Source organism: Sceloporus occidentalis, unplaced genomic scaffold (genome assembly GCF_023333645.1).
Source record: "Sceloporus occidentalis isolate IW3139 unplaced genomic scaffold, rSceOcc1.0.p SCAF_27, whole genome shotgun sequence".
NCBI lineage: Eukaryota > Metazoa > Chordata > Lepidosauria > Squamata > Phrynosomatidae > Sceloporus > Sceloporus occidentalis.
In genome coordinates, this window is record NW_028317007.1 from 10851822 (window position 1) to 10867225 (window position 15404).

At 41.7% G+C, this 15404-nt stretch overlaps 1 protein-coding gene across 1 annotated transcript; it reads left to right on the top strand.

The window, feature by feature from the left end:
• The first annotated feature begins 6341 nt into the window (after positions 1–6341).
• LOC149299935 (acrosin-like) lies at positions 6342–8402 on the top strand. Its single transcript, XM_089485874.1, has 5 exons — positions 6342–6411; positions 6773–6971; positions 7329–7594; positions 7822–7913; positions 8139–8402. The coding sequence occupies exons 1-5, from the start codon at positions 6342–6344 to the stop codon at positions 8400–8402; spliced, it is 891 nt and encodes a 296-aa protein (XP_089342000.1).
• Positions 8403–15404: the final 7002 nt, after the last annotated feature.

The following is a 15404-nucleotide window of genomic DNA, read 5'->3' on the forward strand; positions in this document are numbered from 1 at the left end:
GTGCACGGCCACAGGGACGCAGCCCTCATATTGTGCACGGCCACAGGGACGCAGCCCTCATATTGTGCACGGCCACAGGGACGCAGCCCTCATATTGTGCACGGCCACAGGGACGCAGCCCTCATATTGTGCAAGGCCACAGGGACGCAGCCCTCATATTGTGCAAGGCCACAGGGACGCAGCCCTCATATTGTGCAAGGCCACAGGGACTCAGCCTGTATATAATGCGCAAGGCCACAGGGACTCAGCCTGTATATAATGCGCAAGGCCACAGGGACTCAGCCTGTATATAATGCGCAAGGCCACAGGGACTCAGCCTGTATATAATGCGCAAGGCCACAGGGACTCAGCCTGTATATAATGCGCAAGGCCACAGGGACTCAGCCTGTATATAATGCGCAAGGCCACAGGGACTCAGCCTGTATATAATGCGCAAGGCCACAGGGACTCAGCCTGTATATAATGCGCAAGGCCACAGGGACTCAGCCTGTATATAATGCGCAAGGCCACAGGGACTCAGCCTGTATATAATGCGCAAGGCCACAGGGACTCAGCCTGTATATAATGCGCAAGGCCACAGGGACTCAGCCTGTATATAATGCGCAAGGCCACAGGGACTCAGCCTGTATATAATGCGCAAGGCCACAGGGACTCAGCCTGTATATAATGCGCAAGGCCACAGGGACTCAGCCTGTATATAATGCGCAAGGCCACAGGGACTCAGCCTGTATATAATGCGCAAGGCCACAGGGACTCAGCCTGTATATAATGCGCAAGGCCACAGGGACTCAGCCTGTATATAATGCGCAAGGCCACAGGGACTCAGCCTGTATATAATGCGCAAGGCCACAGGGACTCAGCCTGTATATAATGCGCAAGGCCACAGGGACTCAGCCTGTATATAATGCGCAAGGCCACAGGGACTCAGCCTGTATATAATGCGCAAGGCCACAGGGACTCAGCCTGTATATAATGCGCAAGGCCACAGGGACTCAGCCTATATATAAATGTGCAAGGCCACAGGGACTCAGCCAGTATATAATGTGCAAGGCCACAGCCTGTATATAATGTGCAAGGCCACAGCCTGTATATAATGTGCAAGGCCACAGCCTGTATATAATGTGCAAGGCCACTGCAAAACCACATGGACTCAGCCTGTATATAATGTGCAAAACCAGAAAATTCCCAACAAATATTGAAAATAATGCAGGGCTCACCCTGTAACCACTCCAGTGAGGCACAGAGAACTCATAGAAAAAAGGGGTCCCGGATAGGGAAGAGAGACGGGAAAAAATCCCCCCAAAATGCACAGATGCAAAGAAATAATGAAAGACAAGTAAAAAATCTACATATACACATATATATATATATATCAAAAATCTATACTGTATATAAATGTGCATACCCACCTAATTATCTAGAATTAGGTGAAAAAAGCAATATGTAATGAATAATAAATGGATATTATTCAATAAATCAGCAATAACTGTAGATAGGAAGAGGACTGACCTGCAACTTTGGTGAGCAGCAAAGAAAGAGGAAGAGGAAGATAGTTAAGGGGTTTATATACCACCTGTGTACTGTTTCTATTGGTTGTTTTCACTTGTGTTATTAACTCTTTCTTTGCTGCTGTTGGTGAGAGTAAAGGAAGATATGCAAAATAGGAAGCCTCCTGTCTTGCCTTAAAATTTGGGGATACCTCAATGTATAGTCAATCATTGCTAGGGTTATGTGAACAAAAATAATATATACAGAAACGAGCACACACAATTGATAAACCTATAAATCAAAATATAAAAACAAATTACAAAAATGCACATTAAGACATATTTGGTGAAAATTGTATATATTTTGTGTATGCAAGTCAAGTGTTAATTTTACTGCAAGTTTTGGCAAGCCTTAATTTGTCAGTTTCAAATTCATGCAAACTCAGTTTCTGGTAAATTGCACAAACTTGCCTGCTCTGAATGCAGGTTCCTTTCCAACTTTGGCAGGACATATAAGCTTCTACCAGTGCAGTAAATAATTTGGGGATGTATAATTATATAAATTAAGCCAAAATGCACGTATCCATTGAGGTGAGGATTTTGTAAAGGTGACAGATCCACTTTAATTTACCATCCAAGTTCAGGTAACCTCTGATGATTCTATCCCACACAGGCAACGTTAAAGTGGTTAAAACTGACCTATTATGATGTAAGTTGATGCCCATCATATTTAAAACCAGAAGTTGAACAATTCAATCGTTGCATGTTGTGCTAGAAACAAAATGTAATTAGGCGTATAAATTTGAATGATGGGTTGTTCAAGATGTTTCTCCATGTACCTTTTGGCAATTTATATCACCTTAAATGGAATGTTGTTTCTCTTTTTGTTAAGTGTTCTTCTTTACTTTTCCAATAAGGTGGATAGGCATTGTTAATATGTTAAAATATGAGGTCCACTGCAGCTTACCTGCAGAATGAGTTAAATTTACCATTACCCTTGTTTTTAGATTTTATATTAAGAAAAAAAATTGTTCTATACAACATTTCCATTCTGATCTCAACTCATTTATGTACTACTGTTGCTTGGCAACAGCTTATTCTTAGTTTGATCCTTATTGCCTGCTACTTCCCAGTTGCTTGGAGATGTTCTGGAAGTGCTCTTAGAAATTACATTGCAAAAGAAATGTTTAAAGTGGAAAATTAACCTTTTCTTTACATGACATTCTGATGTACCATAGTATCTAGTAAATGCGGGGATATAAAGACTGCATAATTGGTTAATGGAACTTTGCACACTAAAGATGCTTTGTTTATATATATATATATATATATATATATATATTACATCCACCCAACAATAAACATCATTCCAAGTAAATGTCATGAAACCATCAACAGCTGTAAATGTATGCCTGGTGCTTTCTTTATAATACTCTGAGACGTAAAACTAGACTTTTCTGAGAGACAGAATAAGAACAAAGAATAAGAATAAGAATAATGCAATTCAAATACGTTATAAATTGATTGGTATTCAGCCCCTTTGCAAAACATGACTTAACACTTGGTGGCAAAACCCTTGTTGGCAATCACAGAGGTCAGAGGTTTCTTGTAGTTGGCCACCAGGTTTGCGGGGTTCAGGGTGGACCAGATGAAGTTTTCAAATAAGCATGTATGAGAGGAAGATATGGCAGTTTATTATGAAAAAGATACTATATGTTCTTTGACGCTCAATGTCCAACTATATTTGCAGTGTTGTTTAACAGGATAAAAACATTTCATTCTAATGGTTGCCTGGTACTTATTTCCAGCCAGATCATATGCCTCACCAAAGACATGAAGCATTGACCATGTTTGAATGTGATTTAATAGAATTTAGTATTTAGGCTGTGGTAATATCTAATTCATTCACTCTTTATGGAATAAATAATTTTTTGTACATGAATCCCTTAAGAAAATACATAATCTTTTAGAAACCTTGTCTAGCAAGCTACTGCATGCCATCTAATACATAAGCTGCAAGTGAAATTAATGAGCTTTAAAATAGGTGCCTTGTGAAGGTCCAATATAGTTAACATACTTTTCCCTGGAGTATTGTACTTCATTTAAAGAGTTCAAATTGCTGACTTCTCTATGTATTTTTAATCTTCACAAATCCCAAAATAATACAATGGATGCTATTTCATCATTTAATAAGGATAAAGCGATGTGTTTTTTTATTCATTCAGAAATCTCTGAATCTGTGGCATTTAAATTGTGGGTGTGATTTGATACTTTGAAAAACATCTTTAATCCAAACATCCAATCCTAAAGGATTGTGAACTCACTTCCACTCAATATTCTTTCTTGAATGCGTGACTGCAAGGGTCAGTAAGAGTATAATCTCAGTAAGGGAAGGGGTCCGTGCCCTACCAATGGACCTTTAATACTTGTTTACCCTCATCACCCAGTGGGCAAATGGTTGAGGTTCAAAAATGTTCATTTAACCCCAATCCCAATAGCATGGAGGTATGTGGTGGAAGGGCAATACTAGTAATTTCCAAAGTGGTGGTGCAACATGCAATAGCAAGTTTTCTCAGTTGTTCCAGGGACCTCAGTACAGGCACATTTCCCCAGTGTCTGTATCATGAATAATTAGTTTAACTTCTTATGATTTTTATGTCATGTTTAATTATATTTTGAGTGGTGCTAGTGCTTTGTGCTCTGTATTGTGGTTATAGCTAAAACCCTTGGCTTTTCTCCAGCTTGTTATTCTGTGACAATTTAGAGGAAACCAATGGAGGTTAATCACAAAAGATATGGTCACTTTGAAATTAACTGTGGCCTTTAGATTTGTGATTACCAAGGACTACTCTTCTAGCAGTTACTGCCCAGTAATTATACTAATACACGTGTAAGTCATAGATATCTCACATCTGAAACTAGTCATCAATGTATCAATGACACTTTTGCCCTATAATAATCTTGTTAACAGCCGGGTCACAATCTAACGGGATCTAGAATTACTAGATCAATATCACTATCATTTCATTAGATTTTTTTATTTAACTCTATACATTTGATTTAAATAGTGCTTATCAGAAATGGTCATGTGACCCTCTTTTGTATTAATTTTTGTTTTATTTTTACAATTAATAATGAGTCAGTAAAGCATTACCGTAGGACGCAGTAGGAGCAGGAGCCATACCTACCCAGCACCCAGACACCTGGTAACGGCACGCCGATAACCATGGTAACTGAGATGTCACCCTGTGGTAGTAGGGTGGCAGCAGGAGGGGTGGATCAGGGTCAGGTGGTGGCCCCTAACACACACACACATATATATATATATATATATATATATATATATATATATAGATATTTATGGTGCTGTTTTATTCAGCCATAGACAGCCAGACCACCTGGGATTAAAAACCTACAGACAGCATCATCCCTGGACTATCATGAAGAGCAAGTTTTTATTTGACAAAACTCCATGAAGAGCTACTGCATGAGCTCAAATAACCAAGTACATACATGACACCCATGCACACACATAGATATTCATGCCCATACAGACATACATGTACACATACAGACATACATGCAGAATAGGACCACCATGTGCATCCATACAGAGATATCCCCACGTATATTCATACACACAGCAGTATACACACTGACAGCTCCTACCTGCAGAGCATCTCTTCCTGTAGTGGCAGGTTAATGGCTGGGGATCCTTGCCTTTTCCTTACATGCAGAACCATGAAGCCTCCCTTTTAACTTCTTCCATTTGACTGCAGCATGTGACTGCTGAAGGAGCTTCTTACTGGTAGATCTGTCACAGGATCACATGACAGGAAGTTGGAAACTGACTCTGCCATCTCTGATGCCTGTAATGGAGTCTGTGTCTTGGCAAATACCCCTGCTGGAAGAGGAACCCCATACAGCAAGTGAGTCTCCATCTACACCCTCACCTCACCCACCCAAGTACTGGAGAGATGCTTCAACTACACTGCAGCAGGTGGGGGCTCCAACCGCCAGGGCTCCGGAGCAACTGCCCCATTTGCCCCATTGTTAGGCTCAGTGCAAGGGAGTGTGAATATATATATATCTGTATATGAGTAAGTGTATTTTGCTAAAGTGTATGTTGGTTTACATAAATATATCTATAAATAATTATATATATAAATAGATATATATATATAAATATACACACACACACTAAACCGTTTACACAGTTTAGTTAGCTGTTAGAAAAATTTGTAGTTGTTACTTGATTGCAAAAGGGTTCTCTAATGATCAATTAGCCATTTAAACTTGGATTAAACAAGTCATCGGAACACAGGAGTGATGGGAGTGATAAATGGCCTCTGTACGCCTATGAAGATATTTCATTACAAATCCGCTGTTTCCAGCTACAATAGTCATTTACAACATTAACAGCGTCTGCTCTGTATTTCTGATCCATTTCATGTTATTTTAATGGACAAAATGTGCTTTTCTTTTAAAAACAGGGACATTCCTGTGATCCCAAACTTGCATGATCCATGCTCTATTGCTTAATACTTATATATAAGGGTAAATAGAATAAACAAACACAAGTTACTCGTTTCAATGTCTTCCTTTAATTGAATTTAATGATCACTTTTTGTATTATGAAAGCAGCAAATTAATAGTTTTTATTAAATGATAGAGAAGAAGCACATTTTTTTCTTGCATTTTTCTTGCATTGATCCTTAATGTGTGTCTGTGATTGGCAGAGATTCATTATTTTGTGACCCGTTGAGGCCTTGACAATGTCATAATACACACAGGTACACATATTCTATGCAGTCTGTGCATAAGATGACAGCTTTTTAGTGCACAGCACTAACCATGAAGCTGTTCCTAATCGGATTTATAATTTGGGCTCTTTTTATTGTTTCTGAGAGCTCTGAACATGGAGGTGAGTTTATTACAGAGAAGCTTTAAGGAAAATATAAGGCAGAGATTGTTACCATTACCATTGCAATTTATGAATGTTTTGTAGTTTTATAGCTTATTCTATTATAATTAAATATTTAACCCCCCTTTCATCCTTTGTACTAATTTAAACAGGTTGTTGTCTAACTGTCAAATAGTTTTAAATCTCACATATTTAATAAAATGTGTATCCTGGATTATTAATATTCTGTTAATACCACTAAATTCAATCTTACTTTATTCTTAAAAAATATAATGGAGTAACTTACATTTATTTTTTGTGTGTTATTTTACTTTAAACCAAAATCTCCTGTTTCTCAAATGTCTTGTCCTTTCCGTTTCAGTCTGTGGAAACAGACCCCTAGTGGAGGATTTCCTTGGCTCCCGCGTGGTTGGGGGAAAGGATGCGGAGCCCGGTAACTGGCCCTGGACAGTGAGTATCCAGGAGGAAATCGACAAAGAGTATTTTCATTTATGCGGAGGTGTCGTCCTGAATCCTTTGTGGGTTCTGACAGCTGCCCATTGTTTTAAGGATCTCGGCAAGTAAGTAACTTAATTGTTTTATGGCAGAAAATGCAGAATTAGAATGGTTTAGGAGACAGTGGCCAGTGCATATTGCATTACAACTAACTGGAATCTTTTAATAGAAACATTTAACATAAATCCCATAATCAGAACCCTAGTCATCTATTCTTTAGGAGAAACCATGGATATGCTTATTTCCTGAATATATGCATAGTACACGACTATTTTTGGGGAAATTCAAACACCTGACTTTATGTGGGGGCTCTTTCCTTTATGACATAACAAAAAAAACAACACAGCATGTGTTCTGGTTAATATGGTATTTATTAATTGAAAAAGTAAGATAACTAATAAAATGTACCTTGGTTTATTCAGTGAATTTTTTTCCTGGAGACTTGTGTTTGGCGCCAACCAACTATCACAGATGGGGACAAAGGTTCAGATCCGAACTATAACAGAAAAGATTCAGCATGAGAAATACGATCCTGAAACGGAGAGCAATGACATCGCCTTGCTTAAGCTGAACAAGCCCATCATATTTGACGACTACACTCAGCCAGCGTGTCTCCCTGCCAAACAGGCGATTCTGAGTAAAATGGACGACTGCTACATCGCAGGCTGGGGTGTCATTGAAGAAGGATGTAAGCACAGCTTTATACTTAGATTTTGCACATATGTATAGACTTTTTCCCTTTCCAGGGATTTCACTCTTCTGGTGCCTTTCTGGACTTTGGAGGCAGGTGACCCCATTGTAGGTGTGGTGGGAGGCACATGGGGTGGTAGAGGGCACGGAGTCCATTTGTAGGTTTCTATTGGTGCAAAGATTTCTGAGGCCAGCTCTACATTTAATAACTTTTTTTCTCTTCAGCCACTGAAGCATCGGATATCCTCCAGGAAGCTCCTGTGAACCTGATTCCAGTGGAACGCTGCAACCGCCCAACCTGGTATAACGGAGTGTGGGTAACGACAACCTCTGTGCTGGATATGAACAGGGAGGCATCGATAGCTGCCAGGTAAGCCAATTTTCCCCCGCATGTCCTTTTTACTCAGTGATGATGCATTGTTAATGTTTTCAACATCCTGGGCAGTACTTGTTTTATAAAACTGTGCCGAGGAACAGCTGGGGAAATGGTAATTATTTAAAGTCTTTATTAAGGTATGTTTTTTTTGCTTTGAATCATGCAGGGTGACAGTGGTGGACCTTTGATGTGCAAAAACCACAAAACCAAGTTTTACACTGTGGTTGGCATAACCAGCTGGGGCTCCGGCTGTGGCCAGAAGCAAAACCCTGGAGTCTACACCTCGACCCAATTCTACCTCGAGTGGATCTTTAAACACCTCAACGACGAGAAGAAACCTGCATCTAAATCTCTGAAGATGAAGGCCGCTAAAAAAATCTGGCCAAAATTAGCCGAAAAACTCGGCAAAGCTGGCAAGAAGACCAATTAATTTTAGGGTGCTCCAGAAATAGAAGAATCCATCAAATCTGGGCCATCTCCTCTACAAGAGAGAATAACATGTCAGCGATGAGTAGACTTGATTGTGTTAGCCGAAAAAATCGGCAAAGCTGGCAAGAAGACCCATTAATTTTAGGGCGCTCCAGAAATAGAAGGATCCATCAAATCTGGGCCATCTTCTTTACAAGAGAGAATAACATGTCAGCAGTTAGTAGACTTGATTGTGTAGATTAGTAAGCCAATAAATAGAAAAGCATCAAAAAGATGTGTACTTGTGATGACTTTAGAATGCTGTGGATATAGTTTATAGGATAGTTTATAGTCTTGAATGTTTATTGCTTAGGACTGGCTAGTGTGTATATAAATGTGTACTGAATTGTAGCCTATTTTTTCTTTGATATTCAAATTTTTTCAGTGTCTGCATAGCCACACCCAGGGAATTTTACCAAAATATATATATTATATATATATATCGTATTTGCTCGATTATAAGACAATGTTTTTTTCAGAGCAAATGCCCCTCGTCTTATATTCAAGGTCATCTTAAAATCAGACATCAGACCTCAAATAGAGGTCTGACTACAAGACTAAGATCCAGATCCCCCTCAGCGCTGCAGGGCCTGGATCCTCCTCTCTGGCTGCCAGTGAACGTTTTGCGGGATGCGCACAGACCCCCTGGTGTGTAGTGGGACCGGTGGAGGTCTGCACTATGCGCACAGACAACTTCCGCTGCTGCTGCCGGCACTTCCTCCGCGGCTTCTATGATGGAGCGCCGGCATCACAAGACTGTCCGGTGCTCCACCATAGAAGCCCCAGCAAAAGTAACGGCCAGCAGCAGCGGAAGTTGTCTGTGTGCATAGTGCAGACCTCCACCGGTCCCACTACACACCAGGGGGTCTAAAGTATGGGGGCAAGTCTAGGGATGCACTGGTAATCCGGGGGAGTAAGAGTGGCATATGGGGGTATAAGTGATTTCTGGAGGCAAAGTAGCATATAGAGGATTAAAAGGCATATCAGGGAGGCAGAGTGGAATATATGGGTGTGGTTAAGGCATATCAGGGAGGCAGAGTGGCTTATAGGGGTTATAAGGTGTTTCTGGGGGGCAGAGTGGCATATAAGGGGGTTAAAAGGCATATCAGCGAGGCAGAGTGCCATATAGGGGTGTATAAGGCATATCTGGGGCACTTAAATCCCCTTTCTTCCCCATTCTGAGGCTTGGTTTGAACTTCAGCAAGTTGTCTTGACTATGTCTACATGCCTAAATTTATTGAGTTGCTGCCATGTGAAAACTTTTAAAAATATCTTTAAAAGTCTCAAAACACCAACTTGTTCTACATATCCAGCACCTTCTCAGTAAAGTAGGTCTTCCTCGCATTAAGTAAAACTTTATAATATTTAATAAAAGTAAAAATCTTAGGAAGAGCATAAATGATATGCAAATGCCAATTAACCATAGCAGCTTGTTTTTCAGACACTGTGTGTGTGTGCACTAGATGCCCCTCTCCTTCCCCTGTGTTTTATTTTCTATGTAGCAAGACACTGTCTCACATACTGACTCTCCCTCCTCTCTGAGGGAGAGTAGAGTAGGTTTTGTAAAACTGCCACTCACAGAGACATTGTAGCAGATTATAATGGTTTCTCAAAAGACCTGCTTAAGTGAAGCCTTGATAAGTGATTTCAGAGCACAACATACACCAACACAGACATGCTTAACACTTTGAGTATCAACCATGACACATATTCCATACATGAAGGCACTCCATGCATTTCCTAACAAGAAGGTATAAGACAAGTGTGATGTAGAAGCACCCATCCTTGAGACACATATACATACACATATGCATACACATACACACTTAACCCACACTTCTAAAAGACAGTTCAGACAACAGTACAATAACCATCTTTAGATTAAAAAAAAAAGTACTAAAGTACAGTGAAATGCATGTCACAAATAAAATCATCACACAGGCAAAAGAACCAAACACACATTAAACTCCTCACTCATTTATTGCTGTGTATATTAACTGAGGTTTGGTGAGAATACTTGTTAAAGATACACAAATCTTGATTGATGGTTTGAATGGACCTTGTCACAGCGTTGATAACAGTTGTGGTCTTCTACTGCACATGTAAGCATGACATGCATGTGATCGCCTGCTCGTGCGGCTGTGTGTATCTTGCAGGTCGCTGCACAATAAAAAATTATAATGTATCTTTCCTTGTTTCTTTCTGTATCATTGTATCTTATTATGGATTCCTCTGTACTTATTATGCAGCATTCTATGGGATCATTTTCCTTTTTTGACTGCGGACAATAGATGTATGTATTTTCATTCTCTTGTCTAAGAATCCGAATAAAAAATGTTATTCAAAAAAAAAAAAATATTATAATTGGGCTATAAAGGTATGTGGAAGGCAAGTGCCTGGTGGCCATTCCAGACCTGCATCTTCTTATAACTGAGTGTACCTTCTAATCAGTACAAAGGGTCAAGGAAGATGGGAAAATACCTGTGTGAGAAATGAAGTGTGCCTTTGAAAATGTGATATTACATTTAATACAAAAAACATATGATTTTGGGAAGGTTTGGGTGTATGTAAGATAAGCTATCTTGTTTTACAATGTAAGGTCATTTGCAAAGTTATTCACCACAAAGGGTTTGGAATCAAAGGCTTCAACAGAGATGGGATTCTTAGATACTCTCCAGGGGGTCAGACACCTGAAGCAAAAGGTGTTGCATTTTCACATAGAATTTGTCCTCCATAACTGGGTTTTACAGAAACTCTCTGGAAAGAGGGGTTGGGTGAACTACTTTCTTTCAATTTCAATACACTTGTATTTGTGCTTCATTCATCACACATTCTCTAAAATAATAACCCTGTAAAAGGGTCATAATTTCTTACACCTGCCCCATGCAGAAGTGCCAGGCTGCTGTATGTGGGAACAATTGCCAAGGAAAAAGGTCTGACATTGCCTTCAGAGGTAACTGGAATGAACAACATGCAGATTAATACGGTAAAAGCTATACAAGAAAATTAGATTATAGAATGTAAAAAGAAAATGTGATTATAACTGGAAAATGCATTTTTACTTGGTCCTGTGATGTAAGATTTTCAATATTGTAATGACAATGAGTGCTATGATGTTGTCTATCTCTTGAAGCTATGTGTGAAAATATAATGCTTTAAATAGCCATTGCATTTTGTAATAAACATAAAGTTTGATGTGACAGTTTTGTTCACCTCTAACATTTCAAGGTCTCCTAAATCATTTTATTTTGAATGTAATCTAAGAACATTTGTTGCGGTAATAATTTATGGTAGATTGTAGTATGCCAACAAATTCAAACTTTTAGATGTAGAGTAGCAAACTACCAAGATTTCAAATGTTTCTTATATTTAAGATCTTTACTTAAAAATCATTCTTTCCACACCAGGCCCGGACTGGGACAAAAAATAGGCCCGGGCATTTAAGCCTGAGCAGCCCATATTTATTTATTTATTTATTGTTAAAGCCCACCCTTCATGTACCATCTTTGCATTTAATCATTGACACAAATCATTAACACATTCATTAATGCAGTCTCACAAATCATTCAAGCAATTCATCCACACATGAATTCATTAATTGTCATACGCATTCACACAATTCATCCACACATTTATTCATTCATTCTCATACGCATTCACACTACCCCCTCTCATCATCTTATCTGCCCCTTCTCACTATGTTCCCCCTTTTCACTATGTAACCCCCTTCCCCACTTCTCAATATGTACCGCCTCTATCTATCCCCTCTCCCCCTTTCTCACTACCTAACCCCCCTCTGCCCCTTCTCACTGCAGCCCCTTCCCTCACCCTATTTACCTTGTTGCCAGAGCAAGCAGCAACTGCGACCGCGCCTGTGGCAGGGCAGGATTGACTTAGGGGCTGATGGAGCTGCAGCTCCAGGCTCCTACCTTAAAATAGGCCCAGTCAGGACCGGACTGACTGGGCCTATATGGCCGCATTAAGGCAGAGCCCCTTAAACCCGCCGCAACTGCAACCGGGTCCGCCACTCTAAGGCAGAGCCGGCCTTAGGTGTTCTGGCGCCCTGTGCGGACTACTCCTCTGGTGCCCCCCCATCCCAAAAAAAGAAAGGAATAAAAACTTGTAACAAAACTCCCCTTTCTCACTATCTATCCCCCTGTATCACTATCTACCACCTCTGCCTCTTCTCACTGTTATCATTATATACTGAGGCAGACATTGACGGTGGTACAGCATAATACTTATCACTATATACCGAGGCAGAAATTGACGGTGGTACAGCATAACACCTACCACTATATACTGAGGCAGACAATGACGGTGGTACAGCATAACACCTATCACTATATACTGAGGCACACATTGACAGTGGTACAGCGTAATCCCTATCACTATACATTGAGCCAGACATTGACAATAGTGCAGCATAACCCCAATCACTATATACTACGCCAAACATTGTTGTGGTGTAGGCCTACCACTTCATTGTCTGGCTTAGTAGTAGGGATGCACCGAAACGAATTCTGGACTGAAACCGAAAATGCAGCATTTACCTGTCCGAAACCGAATATGACCTCCCCACACCATAAAAAAAACCCTTTTATTTAAAGTAAGTAACACACCAAAATAGGACAAAACAATTAAAAAACAATATTATATGTATATATATATGATTGTTAACAGCAATCACATTCCTATCATGCCCAGGCATACCCAGATTCCAGGATGTGCTCGCAGGCAGACTTGGCATGATAGGAGTATGATTGCCCTATCTACCCCTTCTCACTCCCTTCTGCCCCATCTACCCCTTCGCACTCCCTTCTCCCCTATCTACCCCCTTTCCCCCTATCTACCCCCTTTCCCCCGTCTCACGCCCTTCTCCCTATCTACCCCTCCTAACTATCTACCCTCTCCCTCTTTGAAGTTCACTTACCTTTCAGGAGTCCTGCGGTGAGGGTGCAAGGCCTCTGCCTCCCAGCTCTGCCACTGTATGGAACAGTATAGAGTGATGGGAGTTATGATGTACTTTTAGAGCATAATTAGATCATGAAAAAGACATTGGAAATGGTACAGCATAACACCCATCACTCTCACACACTTACCAATCCACACATATATACCAATCCACACATATATACCAATCCACACCTATATACCAATCCACACGTATATACCAATCCACACGTATATACCAATCCACACGTATATACCTGTCAGGAGCAGGAATCAGAAAGGACAAGTTCAATAGGGAGCAGAGCTCAATATGCAGGCAGAGGCGCTTAGAAGATAAGGCCAACAACGCTGTCAGGAAAAGCCGAGGTACGGTACACAGGCGGGCCACGAGGTACAGGAGGAGCAGACGAGCCAAAGTCAGGACACAAGCCGAGGCACGGTACACGAGCGGGCAACGAGGTACAAAAGGGTCAGGCAAAGCCGTAGTCAAAGGAGAGCCAGGAATCACGAACCGTTTAGTAGATAAGGGTCAGGCAGGAGCGTGGTCAAAGGAAAGCCAGGTAGGTACACGGAGAATCACTAGAAAGGCGCACTCAGGATGTAGCAGGGAAGCACAATAACTGAGCACTGAGCAAAGCTCAGTGCTTGGTTTTAAACTTGCCGCTCGGGGGAAGCTCCGCCCCCGAGCAGGAGGCTACAGCGGCGAGCTCCCGCGAACCTTGTTCGGGGAACAATAAAGTTAATAGAGGGCGCGCGCGCGCGCGCCTAGCAAAAGCCGGTCGAGAGGAGAGGCCGGTAGGACACCTGCTGGATCCGATGCCCGCGGGTATATATATATATCAATCCACACACATATATACCAATCCACACACATATATACCAATCCACACATATATACTAATCCACACATATATACCAATCCACACACATATATACCAATCCACACACATATATACCAATCCACACACATATATACCAATCCACACACATATATACCAATCCACACATATATACTAATCCACTCTCACTGAATATTTTCCTACCTTTCCTCTTTTCTCCTTACAGCTCCTTTTCCTCCTCTTCGCTCCTCTTCTTCAGTTCTCTGTCTTCTCTGTCTTCTTCCGGTTCAGAGGGCACGGACAGCGGTGGGCGCGGCTTCAGTGTTGTGCGCCGGGATCTAACAACAAACCCCGGCGCACAGCAGCTGTTGCCGCGCGGATCACAAGGGAGCGGTATCGGAGGTCTTTAGCAGACCTCCGGCTCCCTTGAGTGATTTTAAGCCAGGTTGAACCCGGCTTAAAATCACTCAAGGGAACCGGAGGTCTGTTAAAGACCTCCGATACCGCTCCCTTGCGAGCCTGCTCCTCCAGCGGCGGACATTACTGTCCGTCTCTGGAGGGGTGCCGGGTGCCGCAAGTTGGCACCCCCTGATGAGCGGCACCCGGTGCGGACCGCCCCCTAGAGTGTGACGCCCTGTGCGGTCGCACACCCCAAAGGCCGGTCCTGCTCTAAGGGGCCGGGAAGCCCCCACCAGGGCCGGCCTTAGGGGTTTGCGGCCGCACAGGGTTTAAATTAAAACATCGGGGTTTTTTTTCAACTTTATTTAACATCCTCCATGTTAAATAAAGTTAAAAAAAACTTTATTTAACATGGAGGATGTTAAATAAAGTTAAAAACCCCCCGATGTTTTAATTTAAACCCTGTGCGGCCGCAGACCCGTAAGGTCGGCCTTGGTGGGGACTTCCCGGCCCCTTAGAGTGGCGGACCCGGTCGCAGTTGCGGCGGGCTTAAGGGGCAGGTGCCCCTTATGCCCTGCGTTAATGCGGCCGTAGGTAGGGTAGGGGCCTGGAGCTGCAGCTCCATCAGCCCCTAAGTCAATGCGGCCCTGCCGTGGCCCGGCCCACCGGGCAAACGCCCAGTGTGCCCGATGGCCAGTCCGGGCCTGTTCCACACTATATCAATGTAAATAATTTCAATATCAAATTATGAAATAAACTGGAATAGATGGACA